Below are 21,396 nucleotides of genomic sequence, written 5' to 3'. Positions count from 1 at the left end.
TTCTGGGGCGTGGCCAGGGTGCTTTCTTATCTCCCGGGGCCAGCCTAAACTCCCTGGCGTTCCGCCCGCACTTCAGCGCGGGTTTTGTGTCATGGAGTCCGCCCTTCTGCTCCCGTCGCTTTTGCTGGTGGCTGTCTCTTCGAGGGGTGGGAGCTCCCAGCATGAATGGATCCAAAGCCCTCCCGCGCCTTCCGTGACCTCAGCACCTTTCTTGGTTCGTCTTAATCCGGAGCTGGAGGCCGTGCCTCCCGGGCGCTCTGTGTGGCTTAACTGTAGCCACAACTGCCCCCTGCCGGTGCATTCCACCCTGCGCACTCAGCTGAGGCAGGGAAAGATTGTCAATGGATCCGGCTGGGTATCTTACCAGCTACTGGATGTGAGGGCCTGGGATTCCAAGGTGCGCTGCGTCGTCACCTGCGCAGGAGAAACCCGAGAGGCCACCGCCAGGATCACTGCTTACAGTGAGGGAGACCGGGGCTGGGGTGAGGGGAGAGGGGTGGAGGAAGCGGGTAGTTGGCAATTGCTTTAAGGGGTGCCTGTGGGGGCCTTATCCCTCTTGCCTTAGAACGGCCCAGAAGCGTGATCTTGGAGCCTCCGGTCCTAGTGGGCCACAAGTACACTCTGCGATGCTATGTGACACACGTGTTCCCAGTGGGGTTCTTGGTGGTGAGCCTGAGGAAAGGTGGCCGGGTGGTTTTTCATGAAAGTCTGGAGCGCTTCACCGGCTCAGATTTGGCTAATGTCACTTTGACCTACGAGATGCGGGCCGGACTCAACGACCTCTGGCAACCACTCACCTGCCACGCGCGCCTCAATCTCGACGGGCTGGTGGTGCGCAGCAGCTCGGCACCTGTAATGTTGACGGTCCTCGGTGAGGCACCCTGCAACCCCGGGGAGTTGGTGCGGGAGAGGGGATGTTGCCACTCCAAGGAGGGCCTGCAGAACAGGCGTGGGCTCCACGCTTGCTTGTCCTCAGACCTCCTCGTTTCTGATTTTTCACTCCTGCCCACAGCTTTAAGCCCAGCCTCCATAGCCTTGGCTTCTACCTCCATCGCAACCCTGATCGGGATCCTCCTGGCTGTGGGGGCGGTCTACGTGCGCAAGTACCTGGCCGTGCAGACTCAGTTATAGATCGGTTTTCGATGCCTGACAAGAGGGAGGGGAAAAGAACCCCAGAGTAATTCAGAGACACTTGTTGGAACAATAAAGTCTTCCTCCTCAGTCTCTGCCTTACGGTTCTTGGGGGAAGTGATTTCCTTTTTAAGGTACCCTACTTTTTCCAAATTCCTTACGTAGGGGGTGAAGATTTGTAGATTAGGGGTAGTACGTTTGCATGGCCTTGGTTTTAAAACCCCGGTACTGGAGGAAACAACACTTCATGTGTCTCTTAGCACCTGAAGTTTCTCCTTCAAGGCCGGCATGGAGTCCTAGAACCCGAGTTCCTCTGCGTAGTCTTGTTAGCTTTATCTGTGCCGGGCAGAAAGACTAAACAGACCTCCCCTCCAGCCCTCGGTTAGGAGGCTGCTGACTCTTGGTATGGCTTTTCCTGATTGGCTTCGCTGATACAGGCCGGAGCCCTGATTGGAGGCTAAGTTTCCCTTCTCCTACCTCTTTTTCCACTACAGATCCAGCGCGTTACTAGTGGAGGCCAGAGGGTGGAGCTAGACCTGGCTCCCCAAGGGTTATCATTAAGGGGGGGGGGGAGGGGAGGCAACACTCGAGTGGGCGGGACATTTTCCAAGTAGTAGAGAAAGCAGATACCCGGATAGGAAATCTAGCATAGCAACAAGTTAGAGTTGATTGCTCAGGCCACGTGAGCTGTCACAGACTTGCATCCTGGCATAGTGTTTGTTGTCTCCGAGTCAGGTATGCATGTGGGAAGGGGTGTCAAAGCTTGAGGTCAGATGTGAGGTCAAAAGTGTCCCTAGTTGATCTTTTGGTCCAGCTTGGATTGCAGAATTGCACTGGTTACACAGCAGAGGCGGCGGCCCTCCTGGGGAGGAACGCGCAGATGCTCTGCTGACAGAATAGGCTCACAACAGCGTTGTAGACACATTCCCGCTGCACTCTGGGAAATAAAGATCGGTGCCGGAGTCGACTCTAATTTAGACGCCTGCGAACGATGCGCACACGCACACGTGTCCGAGTCTCGCTGGCACTTGATCCCCTCTTTCTTCATCGCGTGCGCGGAGGGAGGTCTTAGGGGCGTGGCTCCCATACACAGCCGGTTGGAGGTCAAAGGGAAACATCAGTTAAGGAAGGTATCCTCACATTCTCATCTTAGAACTTCCTTTCCTGCATACTACGACTCCCCAAGCTAATACAAGTAACCCCTCCATCCACCATTGCTCCAAGGGGCGCCGGTGGGAGGGGCCGAGGATGGGCGTGGCTTGGAGACCTAGCGCTTTATCTCAGACTCTATACCAAGGGTGGTGGGTGTTTGGGCAGGACCTCTCAGCATCCCCCACCCTCCTTCGTCAGAGATGACGTGGGAGAGCATGGTCGCCCCTAGAGAGCTTTAGACCATTAAGCCGACCTCCACGTAGACCCTTCCCCCACGGAAGACCGCTCTTGCCTGGCTAGCTCGCTTGCACTAAGGCCGGGAGCAGCCCAGTGCGCGCTCGCCTCCAGTCAGCTCGCCCCCCATCACTGCCTCTGTCGCCGCCCCCTCCTTGGAAACCAAGTTACCAACGTTTAAACCAATCCCTGGGCGCAATTCTGCCACCCCCACACTCCACCCGCTGCGCTGCGCGGTCCTCCCAGCCCCAGCCGGGCTCTCCATCACTCGCGCTCCCCTCGCCTTCTGCGCTCTCCCCTCCCCGGCAGCGGCTGCAATGCCGGGGCCTTCGCCAGGGCTGCGCCGAGCGCTCCTCGGCCTCTGGGCTGCCCTGGGCCTGGGAATCCTAGGCATCTCAGGTAAGAAGAGCCCGCCCGCAGAGCCAGGTGGATAAGGCGGGGGCGGAATTGAAGGACCAGAAAGGGCGGCCCGGGTGTCCCCTCCAGGCTCCGCCCTCTTCTAGCTTCCCACGCTTCTGTCACCACCTGGAGCTCGGGGCTTCTCCCCGTCCTTCCTCCACCCCAGTACACCTCGATCTTTCAGATCTGAACCCAGCACCTTTTCTGGATTCGGGGTTTTGCACCCAACCTGGCTCAGGAGACACTGTGGCTCTCCTGTTCTCTCCTGTTCTGTCGTGCCCTATGGTTCACAGACTGGCATCATCCCTATTCACGATCCTCAAAGACCCCATCTCCTCAACTGTCATAACTCAGAGGCTCTGTTCCCTCTCCACCTGGAGCCCTGGCAACCGGTTTTCTAGAGCTTTCCCCGCAGTTCCTTCCCGGAGTCCAGCCTTGTGGCTTTCTGTCCAAGTTACTCAAGTTTGGGGACAATCTCCTTTAAACCATTGACTCAGTCTCATTTCTACTTTGCTTTTGCACCCCACCCTCCGCCCCAGCCTCGATGTCTTTCCCCCATTTCCTGACGACTTGTCAGGATGTTAAGAGTGACTTGATTTCCCCATCCCCTCCCCCTCAACTGGAGTCTCCTCCTCCCCACTATTGAGGTGCACATCTGAGACCCCATCCCCGCACCGAGTTTCCCCATCTCTGCTATAGAGAGCAAGGCTTCCAGAGACGCCCCTCTAAGATTGCGTCAGTCCAGAATCTTGAGTGGGATGCGGGATTCCCGTGCTACTTCTTGGCGGTGGTCTCTCCTCGTCCTTACAGACACCCCTGGTTTGGGATATGGGGGCCTTTAAGATTTTAGAGATGGGGTCCCTAGGCTGAGCCCGCGTTTTCCCGGGCAGCGGTCGCGTTAGAACCTCTCTGGGCGGACCTTCAGCCCCGCGTGGCGCTCGTGGAGCGCGGGGGCTCGCTGTGGCTCAACTGCAGCACTAACTGTCCGCGGCCGGAGCGCGGTGGCTTGGAGACCTCGCTACGCCGAAACGGGACCCAGAGAGGTCTGCGCTGGCTGGCTCGGCAGCTGGTGGACATCCGAGAGCCTGAGACCCAGCCGGTCTGCTTCTTCCGCTGTGCGCGCCGCACACTCCAAGCGCGTGGGCTCATCCGAACTTTCCGTGAGTTCTGGGTGGGCACGCCCCTTGGGTCTCTGGACCCCCCCTAAAGCTCCGCCCACCCGTCCTCTGATCCCTCCTTCCCAGACTTGTCCTGAAAGCGCTAGAGCCTAGGTTTTGGTCTCTTGCAGAGCGACCGGATCGGGTGGAGCTGATGCCTCTCCCTCCTTGGCAGCCCGTGGGCGAGAACTTCACCTTGAGTTGCAGGGTCCCGGGAGCAGGACCCCGAGCGAGCCTCACACTGACCCTGCTGCGAGGCACCCAGGAGCTGATTCGCCGCAGTTTCGTAGGCGAGCCACCCCGAGCGCGGGGTGCGATGCTCACCGCCACGGTCCTGGCGCGCAAGGAGGACCACAGGGTCAATTTCTCATGCCTCGCGGAGCTTGACCTGAGGCCACACGGCTTGGGACTGTTTGCAAACAGCTCGGCCCCCAGACAGCTCCGCACTTTTGGTGAGTATGGACCTTAACTGACAGGTTTTAAGAAAAGTTTAGGGCAGTCAGGCGTGGTAGTGTAGGCCCTAAGTCCCAGCCCAAGCAGAACTAAGGCGGATCTCTTGTGAATTTAAAGTCCAGCCTGGTCTACATAGCCAGGACTGCATAGTTAAATCCCCAAAGGGTTAGCAGCTAGCCCTTACTTCAACACAAGTAGTAGCTTAAGTGCTTTCTTCTGTAGGTTTTTTTTTTCTTTATGCATTTATTTATTGAGAGAAAAAGAGAAAGTGTGTATATGCTTTTATGCACATGCCACGGTGCATGTGTGGAAGTTAAAGGATAAGTGGGAATTAGTTCTCTCCTTCCATCATATGGGTCCTAGGGATCGAATCCAGTTGTCAGGCTTAGCGACAAGCCTTCTATACTTGCGGAGCCATCTCGCCCGCCTTTCTGTATTTTTAGAATGACCAAACGATGCATGCAAATTGGTTGGTCAACACTGAATGCTTAGTTCTTAAATTCAAGCTCTGTTCTTTGTCTACCCCAGCCATGCCTCTATTTCCCCCGAGCCTTACTGCTCCCCGATTCTTAGAAGTGGGCTCAGAAAGGCCGGTGACTTGCACGTTGGACGGACTGTTTCCTGCTCCAGAAGCCGGGGTTTACCTCTCCCTGGGAGATCAGAGGCTTCATCCTAACGTGACCCTCGATGGGGACAGCCTTGTGGCCACTGCCACAGCTACAGCAAGCGCAGAACAAGAAGGCACCAAACAGCTGGTGTGCATCGTGGCCCTCGGGGGCAAAAGCAGGGAGATCCAGGAAAACCTGACTGTCTACAGTAAGGGGAATCCAGGAGGATCTTCAATGGCGAGGGTTGGGGCCAGGGGCAGAGTCTCACAAAGGCGGAGCCTATAAAGTGGGCGGGACCTCCACATCAGAACGATCAGGGCCTGAGAGTTCGGGGCAGGAGCAGATAGAAGCTGGAAATGAATAAATAGATGGGGTTGAGTTACCTGAGTGGGAAGTGAACCCCACCCAATTCTCCTCCCCCAGGCTTCCCGACTCCTCTTCTGACTTTGAGTGAACCAGAAGCCCCTGAGGGAAAGATGGTGACCATAAGCTGCTGGGCAGGGGCTCGAGCCCTTGTCACCTTGGAGGGAATTCCAGCTGCAGTCCCGGGGCAGCCCGCTGAGCTCCAGTTAAATGTCACAAAGAACGACGACAAGCGGGGCTTCTTCTGCGACGCTGCCCTCGATGTGGACGGGGAAACTCTACGAAAGAACCAGAGCTCTGAGCTTCGTGTCCTGTGTGAGTGGATGTTCACCCTATCTCTGTGACCGCCAAGGACCCTACGGGCTCCATCTTTAACTTTATCTTATCTATTTTGCCTCATGACGGCAGATGCGCCCCGGCTGGATGACTTGGATTGTCCCAGGAGCTGGACGTGGCCAGAGGGTCCAGAGCAGACCCTTCACTGCGAGGCTCGTGGAAACCCTGAGCCCTCGGTGCACTGTGCAAGGCCTGACGGCGGGGCCGTGCTAGCGCTGGGCCTCTTGGGTCCAGTGACCCGTTCCCTCGCAGGCACTTACCGATGCACAGCAGTCAATGGGCAAGGCCAGGCAGTCAAGGATGTGACCCTGACCGTGGAATGTGAGTAGAGAGAGGTGTGCATGCTCATCTCTTTCGGTTCATAGAGTACAGGGAGAAGCCTGGGTTCACCAGGGTCGTGGTGACCGGGCACAGTCTGGCAAAAACAGGCAACTAAGAGAATGGACCTGGGAAGGTGCGATGGGTGCTTTGTGGGAATTAGTCAACAGCATCTGGAGACCTCAGGAAAGGGGCCTGATTACCTCAAGTCATCCCCAAACCCCATGTGAAGGTGGGCGAGGAGAACACCCACTTTTTCATGCTTTCCCCCCACACACATCACACAGAGTAAATAAATAAATAAAATGGTTCATGCCGGAGTGAGAAGCTGTCTCCTAAAGGCACAGAGCGGTGGTAGTGCATGCCTTTAGTACCAGCATTCAGTAGGCAAAGGCAGGCAGATCGCTGTGAGTTTGAGGCCAGCCTGGTCTACACAGAGAACTCCTGTCTCAAAACAAACAAACAAACAAACAAACAAACAACAAACAAAACCAAAATCCATTCCAGATGCCCCAGCGCTGGACAGTGTAGGCTGCCCAGAACAAATTACTTGGCTGGAGGGAACAGAGGCATCGCTTAGCTGTGTGGCTCACGGGGTCCCACCACCTAACGTGAGTTGTGTGCGCTCTGGAAAGGAGGAACTCATGGAAGGGCCACTGCAGGTGGCCCGGGAGCACGCTGGCACTTACCGATGTGAAGCCATCAACGCCAGAGGATCAGCGGCCAAAAATGTGGCTGTCACGGTGGAATGTGAGTAGAGGTGACTACGGAAAAGTTCATACCCGCATCCTCAGTCCTCAGTGTGAGCTCTTGTTTCCCTGCTTCCTAGATGGTCCCAGTTTTGAGGAGTTGGGCTGCCCCAGCAACTGGACGTGGGTAGAGGGATCTGGAAAGCTGTTTTCCTGTGAAGTTGATGGGAAGCCAGAACCACGTGTGGAGTGCGTGGGCTCTGAGGGTGCAAGCGAAGGGGTAGTGTTGCCCCTGGTGTCCTCAAACTCTGGTCCTAGAAACTCTATGACCCATGGTAACCTGTCACCGGGCATTTACCTCTGCAACGCCACCAACCGGCACGGCTCCACGGTCAAAACAGTCGTCGTGAGCGCGGAGTGTGAGCAGGGTCCCAGGTGGGCGGAAAGTACCGGGTGTCCCAGGATCCTTGCCTTCCCTGACGCCCCTCCTTATGGTGGCTGATCTGCAGCGCCGCCACAGATGGATGAATACAGTTGCCCGAGTCACCAGACATGGCTGGAAGGAGCTGAGGCTACCACGCTGGCCTGCAGTGCCAGGGGCCGCCCCTCTCCACGGGTGCGCTGCTCCAGGGAGGGTGCCGCCAGGCTGGAGAGGCTACAGGTGTCCCGAGAGGATGCGGGGACCTACCGCTGTGTGGCCACCAACGCGCATGGCACGGATTCACGGACGGTCACTGTAGGTGTGGAATGTGAGTGAGGACAGCGGTCAATGAAGACCGCTAGAAAAGTGTCTTGAGGGCTGGGATGTAGTCCAGTGGGTAGAGCGCCCCACTAGTACTCGCAAAGCTGTATATTCTATTCCCAATATTCTTTAATTTTAACGCGTGGGAGTCAGAGACAGGCAGATCTCTCTTCCAGGTTAGCCTGCTCTCTGTCTAGGACAGCTTGGTCTACAAAGGGGCTACAGCCCCCCCCCCAAGATTACGTAGGCCCCCTCTGGCTCCCTGTCTCTCTGCCCCACCCCAGCCATGGGAGGAGGAAACAATCACAAACTCATGGAAATTCAGAGACTTCTCAGACTCCCTCAACTCCCCCCCCCCGCCCCCCCTCCCCGTAAGAAGCAAGCACTTTTGTTTCCACAGCGGGTAGGTGGTGACTTGGGAGGTAGCAGTTTTGTCCTCAATCCCAAGAGGGGTGGTCTCAGGCCTCCTAGGGTGATTGATTAACGCCCAGGGCTAAGCTGCATCTTCATCTCCCGGCAGACCGGCCTGTGGTGGCTGAGCTGGCAGCCTCTCCCTCAAGTGTGCGGCCAGGCGGTAACTTCACGCTGACCTGCCGTGCAGAGGCCTGGCCTCCAGCCCAGATCAGCTGGCGCGTGCCCCCGGGGGCTCTCAACCTCGGCCTCTCCAGCAACAACAGCACGCTGAGCGTGGCGGGCGCCATGGGCAGCCATGGCGGCGAGTATGAGTGTGCAGCGACCAATGCGCATGGGCGCCACGCACGGCGCATCACGGTGCGCGTGGCCGGTGAGTGGCGGGCTCCGGGGGTACAGGTGGGGCGAGGGACATGCACCAAGGAGTGACCTAGGCCTTGGGATAACTGACCTTCACTCTGCCTCTTTGTATACAAGACCAAAGGGGGCCAATGTAGAGGCCAAGAGCTCCTGATGGATGGGGTTGTTTGGGACAGATTAGGGTAAGGAAGTGGAGAATGGGAAGAAACCGGGGCAATGCTGCTCACTTTTTGTCCCAGCACCCGGGAGATGGAGATAGTTGTTCCTGAACTTAAGGTCATCCTCAGCTATACAGGGATACAGAGAGTACAAGGCCTGCCAATGCCACATAAGACCTGTTTCAAACACAAAAGGGAGAAAGGAACTCTTAGGACAGAAGGGGGTGGGGGTGGGGTGTGTCTAGAGTGGTTGCTAGGAGATAAGAAACACGTGCCCTAGTTCACGCTTCACCATGTTACTGTGGGGAACTGGAGTCAGAGATATTGTTGGTGACCCCAATTCATGACTGTCCTGGGGCTGGGGTCTGTCAGAGCTAGAGGAAGGCTGAGCTGGTCCCTCCAAGCTGTCTTCTTAGGAAGATGGAGGAACTGGGGCATAAGAAGTTATGAGGCATAAGCCCGTCAAGGGCTTATGATCGCTTGGCCTAAGAGGGGTGCATATTGGTATTTTGGGGTTCCTCTGAGGAGGAAGAGGCCTTTCTGGGGCCTCTTCTTCCATCGGGCTAAAATGACAGGTGCATGGAGGGCTCAAGGGAGACAGGAGGCTTGCCCAAGCTGGCGAGGGTCTGCGCCCACAGGTCCATGGCTGTGGGTCGCTGTGGGCGGTGCGGCAGGGGGCGCGGCGCTGCTGGCCGCAGGGGCCGGCTTGGCCTTCTACGTGCAATCCACCGCTTGCAAGAAGGGCGAGTACAACGTCCAGGAGGCTGAGAGCTCAGGCGAGGCGGTGTGTCTCAATGGAGCGGGCGGGACACCGGGTGCAGAAGGCGGAGCAGAGACCCCGGGCACTGCCGAGTCACCCGCAGATGGCGAGGTTTTCGCCATCCAGCTGACATCTTCCTGAGCCCGTACCCAGCTCCCCCGGGGCCTCGAAAGCACAGGGGTGGACGTATGTATTGTTCGCTCTCTATTCAACTCCAGGAGCGTCGCTCCTATTTTCTACCCATTCCCTTCAATAAAGTTTTTATAAAGGAGTCTAGGTCTCTGTAATGTGCAGCAATGGGGCTTGAATCCCAATCTCAAGGTATATATTATATATCTCAGATCTGCTGAAAGGGTCATCATCTTCAGTGGAATAAAAATGCCTGTATTTATTTTTTAAAAGATTTATTTATTCATAAAATAAATACGTGAGAACACAGTTACTTTCTTCCACACACCAGAAGAGGGCACTGGATCCCATTACAGATGGTTGTAAGCCACCATGTGGTTGCTGGGAATTCAACTCAGGACCCTTGGAAGAGCAGTCAGTGCTCTTAACCACTGAGCCATCTCTCCAGCTCTTCTTTCTTTCTTTCTTTCTTTCTTTCTTTCTTTCTTCTTCTTCTTCTTCTTCTTCTTCTTCTTCTTCTTCTTCTTCTTCTTCTTCTTCTTCTTCTTCTTCCTCCTCCTCCTCCTCCTCCTCCTCCTCCTCCTCCTCCTTCTTCTTCCTCTCTCTCTCTCTCTCTCTCTCTCTCTCTCTCTCTCTCTCTCTCTTTCTAAGACAGGGTTTCAGTTAGAGGCCATAAGAGCTCTCTGCCCCAAAAGCAAACCAACAGAATGTTATAGGGGCTCAGTTGGTAAAGTGGTTGCCACAGGGTCTGAGGAGGCAGAGACAAGATCTCTGAGTTGGAGGCCAGCCTAGACTACAGCAAGAGCTCCAGAACAGCCAGGACCACACAGAGAAACTGTCTTGACAAAACATGTTCTCTATCCAAAGCACTTCTTTCCTTCTATTGTCATGAGTTCCCGAGTTTCCAGGCTCCAGGCCATCTGTGTGCCGTGAGATGGAGCTCGTGTAACCTCCTGGTACTATCCAGCTTCCTGTAATCAGAGGACACTTTGGCAGGGTGGAGACTAGCTTCGTTCCCTTTCTGTCTTAGTCAGGGTTTTACTTCTGTGAACAGACACCATGACCAAGGCAACCCTTATAAGGACAACATCCAATTGGGGCTGGCTTACAGGTTCAGAGGTTCAGTCCATTATCATCAGGGTAGAAACATGGCAACATCCAGGCAGCCATCGTGCAGGAGGAGCTGAGAGTTCTACATCTTCATCCAAAGGCAGACAGAATACTGGTTTCCAGGCAGCTAGGACAAGGGTCTTAAAGCCCATGCCCACAGTGACATACTCCCTCCAACACCTCCTAATAGTGCCACTCTGAGGGCCAAGCATATGCAAACCACCACACCTCCCTAATGCTTGTCTCTTCTGCCCAGTAGCTGGCCTCTGCTCTCAGTCCTCCAAGGTGGGAATATGGGTGGTTCTCCCAGGCCTGGTTCTAGACAGAACAAGGTCCCTTAGCCAGCATGAGCACAGCCATCTTGCCCCTTTCCTTGCCCACAGTCTGAACCCAGTCTGTAGGTTTCTGGGATGAAGAAACCCTGTTTTTCTGGTACTCTAGACGGGAGAAGGGAGGCTCAGAAGTTGAAACTAGCCCTTGGATGAGCGTTCAGTTGGAGGCCAGCCTGAGATAAGAGCTCTCTACCCCAAAAACAAAGCAATAGAGTGTTATAGGGGCTCAGTTGGTAAAGAGGTTGCCACAGGGTCTGACTACAGCACCCAACACTGACATAGAACTAGAGGCAGCTATGGGCTGGACAAACAGCTCCAAGGGTAAAGGTAGTGGTACTTGCTGTACAAGTCTGCCAACCTCAAGTTGGTCCCCAGAAACCAGAGGAGGGTGGAGACAACAGGGGTGACCTACACACACACACACACACACACACTGTAGCACTCATGTCCCTCGTAGCACACACAAGGAGTATCGCAGTCATGGGAGGTGGAGACACACAGATCTCTGTGGCTTTACTGTCCAGCCAGTCTAACATTACTGACAAGGTCCAGATCCTGGTGGGGATGGGCAGGGGAAAGTGCTTGACAACAGGCCCAATGGTGTACATTCAGTCCAGGATTTCCATGGTAGAAAGAAAAAACTGACTCAAAAAACTGTCCTCTAACCTCTAATTGCCCCCAGAGTGGCACTATTAGGAGGTGTGGCCTTGTTGGAGGAAGTATGTCACTGTGGGTGTGGGCTTTAAGACCCTAGCTGCCTCGAAGCCAGTCTTCTCCAGTCTGCTTTTGGATGAAGATGTAGAACTCTCAGCTCCTCCCGCACCATGTCTGTCTGAACACTGCCATGCTTCTTCCTTGATGATGGACTGAACCTCTGAAGCCAGCCTCAATTAAATGTTGTAACTGCACACACACCCTCAAGGCAATTTAATTATTTAACTAAAAAAAAAAAAAATAGTCACAATGTGGATGACACCTGAGGAAACCAAGAAGTACACCTGAGGTTAGTTTCTGGCTTTCACACTCACTATAACATCCATCCATACAGGCACATGCACACGGACATGGATACAGACACGCACATGCACACTCACACGCACATGCACACGCATGCACACGCACATGCCCATGCACATGGACACACAGCAATGGGTTCTAGCTTTTGAGGTGTTCCTCCACTTGAAGAGAGAACCACTGCCCCAGTGTAAACAATTTCTCCTTCCTGTGTCCACCCATGTCTTACTTTATCCCCCCCCCCCACCTGCCTTTCCACTCTGCCTCTCACAATTCACTGTAGATGAACAAGGGGATCAGCTGCAACCCCCCACAGTGCAACCTCACCCCCTCCCCCTCTGAGGCAGAGGCAGAAGGAGAGAACAGCTGGGCCTTCTCCCTGCTGCCTCCTCCTCATTTTCTGCTCCCTGAAAAGCAGGAACACACAGCTCTGGCGAGGGATCTGGGTCTCGGCAGCTCCTACCTCCATTGGTTGCTCAGATGCAAACATTTAATGAGCAAGGATGAGAACAGGAAGCAGAGCAGGAGACAGCAAAGCTATGCCAGGGACAGAAGCAAGACAGCACAGGCAAAGTGTGAGCCTCTGCTGGGCCCTCCCCCACCTCTGAATCATCTCTTCGTGCCTATCTGCCACCTCAAGCTTCCTTGAGGCTCACAAAGTCCTGGTCTAGGGCAGTTTCTGTTAGTTTGTTTGTTTGTTTGTTTGTTTGTTTTGAGACAGGGCTTCTCTGTGTAGTCCTGGCTGTCCTGGAACTTGCTCTGTAGACCATGCTGGCTTTGAACTCACAGAGATACAATTGCCTCCGCTTTCCTAGTGCTGGGATTAAAGACCTGTGCCACCATGCCCATCAAAATGGAGCTCCCAGGGAAAAAAATACACAGAAGTGTTGAGAACCTGCACTCTGCCTCAACGCTTTGGGGCTAAGTGCTCTGGTCAAGAGAGAGAGTGGGGCTTTTGGGGCAGGAAACTCGAAGAATGGAGACAAGACAGAGGTTCTGACCAAGTCTCAAGTCTCATTTATTGAAGGGAATTCTGAGGTATTCATACGCTTTTGCCACGTGCCTTGTAGGCACTTGGATACCACGTGCCTTGCAGGTGTTGATATGACGTAAGCCTTACAGGCGTCTATAGCGTGGACAGCACGTGCACTGCAATGTCTTGCAGGCGTGGATAGCACGTGCGCCTTATAAGCATGTATGGCCTGGATAGCACATGGACAGCACGTGAACAGCACGTGAACTGCATGCCTTGCAGGCGTGGCTACCACGTGCGCCTTGCAGCTGGGGGCAGTAAACAGCAAAACAAAATATGTGGGATATCAGAGTGTGCTTCAGCTGTTGTAGGCCACTGAAAACCAAATCTCTTATCAGGGTATATGGTTCCAGATGGCTGCAAAGATAATCTAGCCGCTTTCTGTTAAAAGTCGGCTCCCAACACAGAAGCCAGACTGTGTGCTGAGGAGCTTCTAGAAGGCTGAAAAACCTAGGGAACCATTCCCAGAAGACCTGGGCTAGCACGATACAGTGAAGCTGATCAAACCTGTCCCAGGGCTGGTAATTATCCCCCAGACCAAGGAGGGTCCATTTTTCTCCAGCAAGGGTTGTGTTAGAGGTGGAGGTGGTGTGTCTAGTCACAAACTCCCCGAACAGCCAGGCGTGTGAGAGGAGAGGCTACAGCCATAGTGCCAACCCAGGGCCTGTCTGACACCAGGAGCCAGTGGGAGCACAGGGGTGAAGGCAGGCCACATTCACTTCTGTCCCTGAGTAGGGCTGCAGAGATCAGGTCAGACTCACTTATCAGGGGAGTAGAAATGTGGGGAGGCTCCAGGGGAGACCCCCGGGATATGGAAAGGTAATGTCTCAGAGAAAATGACTGAGAGTTACAGGAGGTCATTAAGTTAGCGCCTCCTGTCCATCCTTTGTACCCGACCTTGATCTGTGCAGCGGGCACCTGATACAAATGGATGGAGGGTCCGTGCTGTACTAGAGCCTGCTTACGTTTGACTTTAGTATCTTCTTAGTTGTGAGCCTCTGGTATCACCTGACACTTGACGAGCACAAGTAACAGCAGACTTTCAGAGAGCTTCCCCAAGGTCACCTTTGTAACCCACCGTTTGTTATGGGATGGTGGCTAGGGATGTTGCCTTGTCCTGTTCTCTAGAAGAACTAACTATTATGTGTGTATGTATGCATGTACTTATATAATATATTATATATATATAAAGTATATGTACTTAAATATAAATCAGAATCACATACACATAAAGTAGATTATTGCAATGGCTCACAGGCTATGGTCTAGATGGTCTAACAATGCCTGTCTAACAACAGAAGCTCCAAGAACCTAGTAGTTGTTCAGTCTACAAGGCTGGATAGCTCCTCTGATCTTCAGTATATGTCAGAGTCCTGAAGAAGTAGACTCTAATGCCAGTGAAGAAATGGACTTGCTAGCAAGAACAAGGACAAGCAAGCAAAAGAGAGCTTCCATGTCCTTTATAGAGTCTGTGAGCAGAAGGTGTGGCCCAGGTTAAAGGTGGGGTTTCTGCCTGCCATTGAGGGGGCCTGGAAGAGCCAACCAACTCAGCAGCTGTCTGGGCCCAGATCCAGCCCTTTGAGTCACCCAGCCCCAACACCTACTCCATCTATATGTTGCTGGACCTTGAAGAGGAGCTGGTGTTGCAGAAGCAGATCTGAGAGCACATCATTACCACCAAAGCTGAAGCATAGCTGTGACTGAAGAAGTCTTGGTGATGGCCTGGTATTTATGGTGCTTCAGAGACCAGAGGCTTTGAGCCAGACTAGTGACTTGTGGCAATGAGTATTTGCAAGTGACACTCTGCAGTTTCCAATGTTGCTTTGCTGTGGAGGGGTGGGAAGGATGGAGGAACAGAGAAAGCAGAAAGCAGTGCATAACCGGGTGGTGGTGGCGCACGCCTTTAATCCCAGCACTTGGGAGGCAGAGGCAGGCGGATTTCTGAGTTCGAGGCCAGCCTGGTCTACAAAGTGAGTTCCAGGACAGCCAGGGCTACACAGAGAAACCCTGTCTCGAAAAAACAAAAAACAAAAAAAAACCAAAAAAAAAAAAAAAAAAAAAAAAAAAAAGAAAGCAGTGCATATAAGATGAAAAGAGGCTGAGCCATGTCGATGTCTGAGGCCTGAGGCCTGAGCTACTGCCCAGAGGTCGTGTTGGTGTGCGTGGCCTATATTGCTCCCTGAGGCCATGTTGATGTCAGTGGTCCATGCTGCTGCAGGCTATGTCTTGGTTCATGGTCCATTTGCTGCCTGGGGTCATGTTGGTGTCTGTGGCCATGCAGATGTCTGTAGTCTGTGCTGCTGCCTGAAAAAGCCATGTTGATGTCCATGGGCTGGGCTGCTGCCAAGGACTATGTTGGAGTCTGTGGCCTATACTGTCACCAGAGATCATGCTGAGGCTTGTGGCACGTGCTGACGCCAGAGGCCAGGTGGGTGTCCATGGTCTGTACTGTTGACAGACACCAAGTGGAAGTCTATGATCTGTGCTCCCACTGACCATAAAGAACAAGGAAGCTTCTTCTGCAGTGGTATCAATGGCTGCAGACTAAGCTGAGAAAGAGGGACATAGAAGGCTTCTGGGACAACCTCTCCCCCACTCCCCCCAAAAAGTAACAGCCTCGACAGGAAGCAATCAAAGAGAACTCTCTGCCATTGTGATAGGATGCTGAAGTGTAGCTCTCCACAACAGAGGGCTGCTGGTTGGGTGACCATGGGGAAGGACTCAGTTTCCCTTAAGGGGCTGGCTACGTAGGGAGTCTGACCATGCTCAGTGACTATATGAACCACACAAATTGGACTTGTTGTTGTTGTTTGGGTTTTTAAAATCTTTTTTGAGGGGACAAAAGAGTGGGGGTGGGGAGTAGGCCTGGGAGGGTTGGGAAGTAAGGGTGATCTGGGTGCATGATGTGAAATTCCCAAATAATCAATAAAAATATTATTTTATTTTTCTTTTCCCCTTCCCTTCTCCCTTTTGCTCTGGCTCCTTCTTTCTTGGTGGTGAGAGGGACCAGGTGCAATAACTTATCCTTCACCCTAGATCATGGCGATTCTAGGCTTAAAATAGTTATCAGTCATGCCATCGTACAGTTGACGTTGAGAGTGATGTCCATTACAGGTCAGGGTATTATTGACACTGCTTCTCTATGCTGCCCAGTATGATAACTGCAGTCACCTTGCATTTGGTGACTTAGTGCTGCCACTCGGCCCCTGATACCTCAGAGGCCAAATGAGCCCATTGTATTTAATTCATTCAACTGAGCAGCAGGGTCTTCAACCCTGATGCCTGTCCCAGGGGAAAGAGCAGCAATGATGCTCTTCTCAGGGACTAGTGCCCCTCTCCTCATGTTGCATTTTACAGGATTACGGAAGGCCATGTAATCTGAGTCTTTCCATCTGAAGGATTGGGTTTTACACAGAGTGCCTCTGCTAGCAGTGCAATATCCTGGAGCCTTAAAACCCCTTCATCAACAGTAAACAGGGATATGAGGCATCTCCAGCTCCTTCTCAGTAGGCCGTCTGTTAACAAATGCTTCAGCCAATCATTTTTTAAAAAGATTTATTTAGTTTATTTATGAGTACACTGTTGCTGTCTTCTGACACACCAGAAGAGGGCGCTAGACCTCATTACAGATGGTTTTGAGCCACCATGTGGTTGCTGGGAATTGAACTCAGGACCTCTGGAAGAGCAGTCAATGCTCTTAACCACTGAGCCATCTCTCCAGCCCTCAGCCAATCATTTAAACGGACTTTGACACATTGTTTTTTTTAAACTGTGAGCTTCCATATTAAACCTAGAACCTCCGCTCCAAAGGTACATATCAACAAATGCAGCCTAATCCAATTTCATGTTTATTCTCTGGAACATGCTCATTCTCCAGAAATGGCTTGTTATACAAACAACATAAAGCTAACCTCTGAGTGTTTTGCAGTTTTGGAAAGTCATGAGAGAGAGAACTAGGTATAATGGCACTAACTGCCTTGCAACCCTACTGGGGCTGGGTTAATTAAAATAAATAAATCCAAAAGGTTCCCCACATGGGTGAAAAAGGACACGCCCATAGGCAGAGGAGGTCAGTTCAGGAACTTTGGAAAGGTCACAGGACACTGGCATGATGAAAGAGGCTGATCATTCCTTAGGCCACAGGGAAGGGAACCCACCTGTGCATGGGGAAGGCCCAGAGCATGTAGACACATTCTGCAGGACAGACCAACCCTTGCCACCTACAGACAAGGGAGGTCCTTGCCACCTCATTCCCTAATGACCAATCAGTTTAAAAGTTACACTGTTCTGCCAGTCATATTGTGGCTAGTCGTTGTTTCTCTAGTCTACCCCTTAAACTGTAAAAAAACTGACCAAACGAGTCGGGTGCAGGATGACCCCATCACATGGGAACAATAAAACTCATCTTGCTTTTTGCATCGATTCATGACCCTGTGTGGTTCACTCAGAGGTTCCCCGGCAAGCTAAGACTCCCCAGAGTCTTACAAGGCCATAAGTTACTGAGTGGAATAGGGACCAGGCTTCCTGTAAGTGTTACGACTGTGAGGGAAAAGGCATCCTTTCATTCAACCCCAATCAGGAGCCAAGAAATACCACAAAGTCCCACCATACCACAAGCCTCGCACACGAGATTTATTGGGAAAGGCGAAAGATGGAGACCGTCTCTGTTTGAATGAGAAGGGCAGAGAACAGAGCAGGAGACAGGCTTATAGAGGGTTTCTTGTGGGCGGAGTTTTCCAAGGTGGAGAGTTCCAGGTTGGGAATTGGTGGAATTTCAAGTTCTGAGCTTGGAACAAGCCCAGGGATTGGTTAGAATTGGGCCCAGGGATTGGTGGGTTTTTGAACTCAGGGGTTGGTAGTTTTGGTGTGTTTTCAAACCCAGAAGTAAGCTTGGACCCTTTACCCTGTGTGGTGTTTTAAATAAGTATGAGACCCATAGATTTGAAAGGCCTAAGATTCCCTAGAAGGGGACCCCAGGGGACCCCAGGGGACCCCACTCGAATCTCAGGACAGCAGAGAGACCGACTTGTTGCAAGCACATGAGGCAGTTTAATGACAGAGTGCTCCCGGCTGCCCAACACGTGTCTCCTGCAAGAGACAGAGAGGACAACCCTAAGGCTCCAGTTTTTGGAGTCTTTATAGGTACGGAGTGGGGAGAAAGGGAAAACCTTTGCATGGGTACACACGATTGGCTGCTTTACATCAGCAGGCTGTACCGGTCGATGGGGCATGGGGCAATTCTTGCAGGCGGAAGCTTATCTAAGTTAGCACAGTATCTAGTTAAACTTTTTTTTAATCTTTTTTTTTTTTTTTTTTTTTTTTTTTTTTTTTTTTTTTTTTTTTTTTTTTTTTTTTTTTTTTTGGCAGGGTTTCTCTGTGTAGCCCTGGCTGTCCTGAAACTCACTCTGTAGACCAGGCTGGCCGCCAACTCAGAAATCCGCCTACCTCTGCTGGGATTAAAGGCATACACCATCACTGCCTGGCTAATTTTATTTTTTTAAGACAGAGTTTCGCTGGGCGGTGGTGTCTCGAAAAACCAAAAAAAAAAAAAAAAAAAAAAAAAAAAATTAAGACAGAGTTTCTCTGTATAGCCCAGTCTGTCCTGAAACTCACTCCATAGACCAGGTTGGCCTCAAACTCAGAGATCCACCTTCTTCTGCCTCCTGTGTGCTGGGATCAAAGGCATGCACCATCACTGCATTAGTGGTGGCAGCTGGCTGGTGGCTAAAAGCTCACACACTCAAAGGAAACCAGTCAGAAACAAAACATGTGGTGGCCACTATGATTTATACATTCAACAGAGCCTGGTCTCCCCTGTTTACCACAAGACTTACTGGATACATTAGAAAACATAGACCCATCTGCACACACACAAGAGAGACAGACGAAACTTCAGAAACCACCATGTCCAAGGCAACTTTTATAAGGACAACATTTAATGGGGGCTGCCTTACAGGTTCAGAAGTTCAGCCCATTATCATCAAGATGGGAGCATGGCAGCATCCAGGCAGGCATGGTGCAGGAAGAGCTGAGAGTTCTACATCTTCATCTGGAGGCTGATAGCAGAATACTGGCTTCCAGGCAGCTAGGACAAGGGTATTAAAGCTCATGCCCACAGTGACACATCTACTCCAACAAGGCCACACCCACTCCACCTAGGCCACACCTCCCAATAATGCCACTCCCTGGGCCACGCAAATTCAAAAACCGTCACATCAGGTAACTTCTTGCTTTTGCACAGATGGGAATGAAAGGATTATGTAGTTGGATGAAGAGGAGGATTATGTTACGCTATAGAGGGTGTTGGGGTACCCCATATGCAAAGATACACCTGGGAGATTGCCAAAGGAAAAGTATTTAATCTTGTATGATTTGGAGAAGGAAGGAAACAGGTCCTTAAGCCTGGGGTCAAAAGGATTGGGGGAACAAAGGAAATAGAGGCTCCCACTTTGGTTAAGAGAGGTCTCTTCCAAGCAAGGGGACAGGACAGGTTGGTACCACTAGGAAGGAGTGGGTAAGGTAAATACTCCTAAGGATACAACTAAGTGGTGGAGTTTGGTGAGTTAGATAAGGCTGTTCTCCTACCCCGACAAATCCCCAAATCTTTGTCAGGACTGTGTAGGTGGCCTAGTGTCCAGAAGGAAGGAAATGGGTTTCCCTGATATTGTGACTATCTAAGGCTTTCTCTTGAGATGGCAGTAGATGGGAAAGGAAGCCAGCACCCCAACCCCAGTTATCCATGGCCAGACCCAGGACGCTGGCTAGAAGGCAGTCTGGGCTTGATGTCCCCATGCTGTGAGGACTGTGGTGGCAGTCAGCAGCCCAATGTCCCTCCTGATGTCACCTTGGACATGGTCGGTGGAGTTTGTGAGGGTTTGGGCAGACCCAGGCCCAGTGACCTTCCTGACCATATTTGAAGCAGGGACTGGGAGGTTCTCAGGCTTTAGGAGCCTTCAGAGTTGCTTTGGCCGCTAAAACCCTTAGCCAACATCAGGTATTTTTGTTTGGGGACTTTTTCATCTCTCTCATGGGTACACCTTGAAGTCAGTCCATGGCTAAGACATTTGCCTATGAAGTCAGAGGTCCTTTCTCTGGACATTTAAATTTGGCTCCAGTGTCAGGAAAACCCTGGGAGAAGAAGTAGGTCATAAGGAGTTGTTTTCCATCTGGGGTCTTAGATCCATATTGGTATATTGCAACAGAGCCTTTGTAGAGAGGTCTAGGAATTGAGATGTGTTTTTGTATTTGTTCTGGATGATCTCTTTGACAGATAGATAGATAGATAGATAGATAGATAGATAGATAGATACATCTATCTTTTAGAGACTGACCAAGAGGCAAGTTATAAATTAGTCTTTAGCTAAAATGCCCCCCAAGGGTACTGTTGTTCCATTCAGGATCACAGTTGGGGAGCACCTTAGCCCTAAACTGGGTAAGCAGCATTAGTTTGGTGTATTTCTTCTGTATCCTCTTTAGCCTATTCTCAGACTCACCTATGCTCCTTGGGGAGAAGGCTGCTTATGAGTATCATGTAAATGTCATGGATGGTGAGACTATAAGGCTGGGTGATATATTGAAACATTTTAATGAAAGTGGAGGGGTTAGTGGTGTGAGATCCCAACCTCTTTTCTATCTGAGAGAGATCACTTAAGAAGAAAGGCACATGTACCCTGACAACCTCCTGTTGTGGATTTGATTTATTGATTGTGTTATGTTAATTGGGCTCCCAAAATTACACAGGAATTATCACACATCTGCATGTAAGACACTGAGGGTCCCTGCCCCCAGTTGGGTTTGATTGATAAATAAAGTTGCTAGCACCCAATGGCTGGGCAGGGAGACAGAGGCAGGACTTTTAGGATTCCTGGGCAAGAAACACAGAAGGGAGAGAAAGCAGGTTCACCATGCCAGGAAAGGGAGAAGATCCGGGCTTGAAAGCGGCAGAAGAGAAAGTGTGCCAATCATGTAAGAGCCAGGGAAGAGTGGCCCCAGGGCCCCTTCCCTCACTGGGTGTAGGTTAGAGAAGATAGAATATAGATTTTAGTAAGTAATAACTCAGGATTATTGGAGAGGTGATGTTAGCATTGTGAAAGTTTGGGAGTGGTCCTGCTATTGAGCTGATTAAGGCATATTAAATATAAGGCTATGTGTATGTGTTGTTGGACCCTGAGATCCAAACTGAGAAGACAGGCTCCCACAAAAACCCTCATGGACAGGGGATTCGATGCAAAAGCAAGAGGTTTATTGATCCAGTGCACTGGGGTCCCCCCCCCACACACACACACATGCAGGCTAGAGGAACTCTGAGCTACAGCTAAGAACAGTTTTTATACAGTTTTCACAGGGTTTACATATTGCAGTATTACAATCGCCTCTTAGACAATGCTAATCACAAAGGCTTACCTCAAACGCCTGGTTTCTTGGTAACATTATCTTAATGACAATGAATGTTAGCTAAGTCTATCTTACCATAGCTCCTGTTTACCCAGGTTTATTGGCTAAGGTCC

The 21,396-nt window shown here is 51.7% G+C and overlaps 2 protein-coding genes and 1 long non-coding RNA gene across 3 annotated transcripts; 2 read left to right on the top strand and 1 right to left on the bottom strand.

The window, feature by feature from the left end:
• Positions 1 to 38: 38 nt before the first annotated feature.
• Icam4 (intercellular adhesion molecule 4 (Landsteiner-Wiener blood group)) lies at positions 39 to 1,211 on the top strand. The gene is made up of 3 exons (XM_034509654.2): positions 39 to 461; positions 566 to 871; positions 1,013 to 1,211. The coding sequence occupies exons 1-3, from the start codon at positions 92 to 94 to the stop codon at positions 1,129 to 1,131; spliced, it is 795 nt and encodes a 264-aa protein (XP_034365545.1). The 5' UTR covers positions 39 to 91; the 3' UTR covers positions 1,132 to 1,211.
• A 942-nt stretch (positions 1,212 to 2,153) lies between these two features.
• Positions 2,154 to 9,629, top strand: Icam5 (intercellular adhesion molecule 5). The gene is made up of 11 exons (XM_034509653.2): positions 2,154 to 2,916; positions 3,807 to 4,076; positions 4,205 to 4,525; positions 5,055 to 5,342; positions 5,558 to 5,812; positions 5,906 to 6,154; positions 6,659 to 6,901; positions 6,981 to 7,259; positions 7,350 to 7,589; positions 8,103 to 8,366; positions 9,150 to 9,629. Exons 1-11 carry the CDS (start codon positions 2,835 to 2,837, stop codon positions 9,410 to 9,412), a joined length of 2,754 nt encoding a protein of 917 aa, XP_034365544.1. The 5' UTR covers positions 2,154 to 2,834; the 3' UTR covers positions 9,413 to 9,629.
• Positions 5,337 to 8,259, bottom strand: LOC143443405 (uncharacterized). The gene is made up of 4 exons (XR_013112364.1): positions 8,173 to 8,259; positions 6,841 to 7,574; positions 5,655 to 5,775; positions 5,337 to 5,484 (listed from the first exon to the last, which is right to left on the bottom strand). It is a non-coding gene; the product is annotated as an uncharacterized LOC143443405 (long non-coding RNA).
• Positions 9,630 to 21,396: the final 11,767 nt, after the last annotated feature.

The sequence above is a fragment of the Arvicanthis niloticus genome, chromosome 8, assembly GCF_011762505.2.
Source record: "Arvicanthis niloticus isolate mArvNil1 chromosome 8, mArvNil1.pat.X, whole genome shotgun sequence".
Classification (NCBI taxonomy): Eukaryota; Metazoa; Chordata; class Mammalia; order Rodentia; family Muridae; genus Arvicanthis; species Arvicanthis niloticus.
The sequence above is the reverse complement of the archived record's forward strand: the minus strand, read 5'-3'. Positions and strand labels throughout refer to the sequence as shown.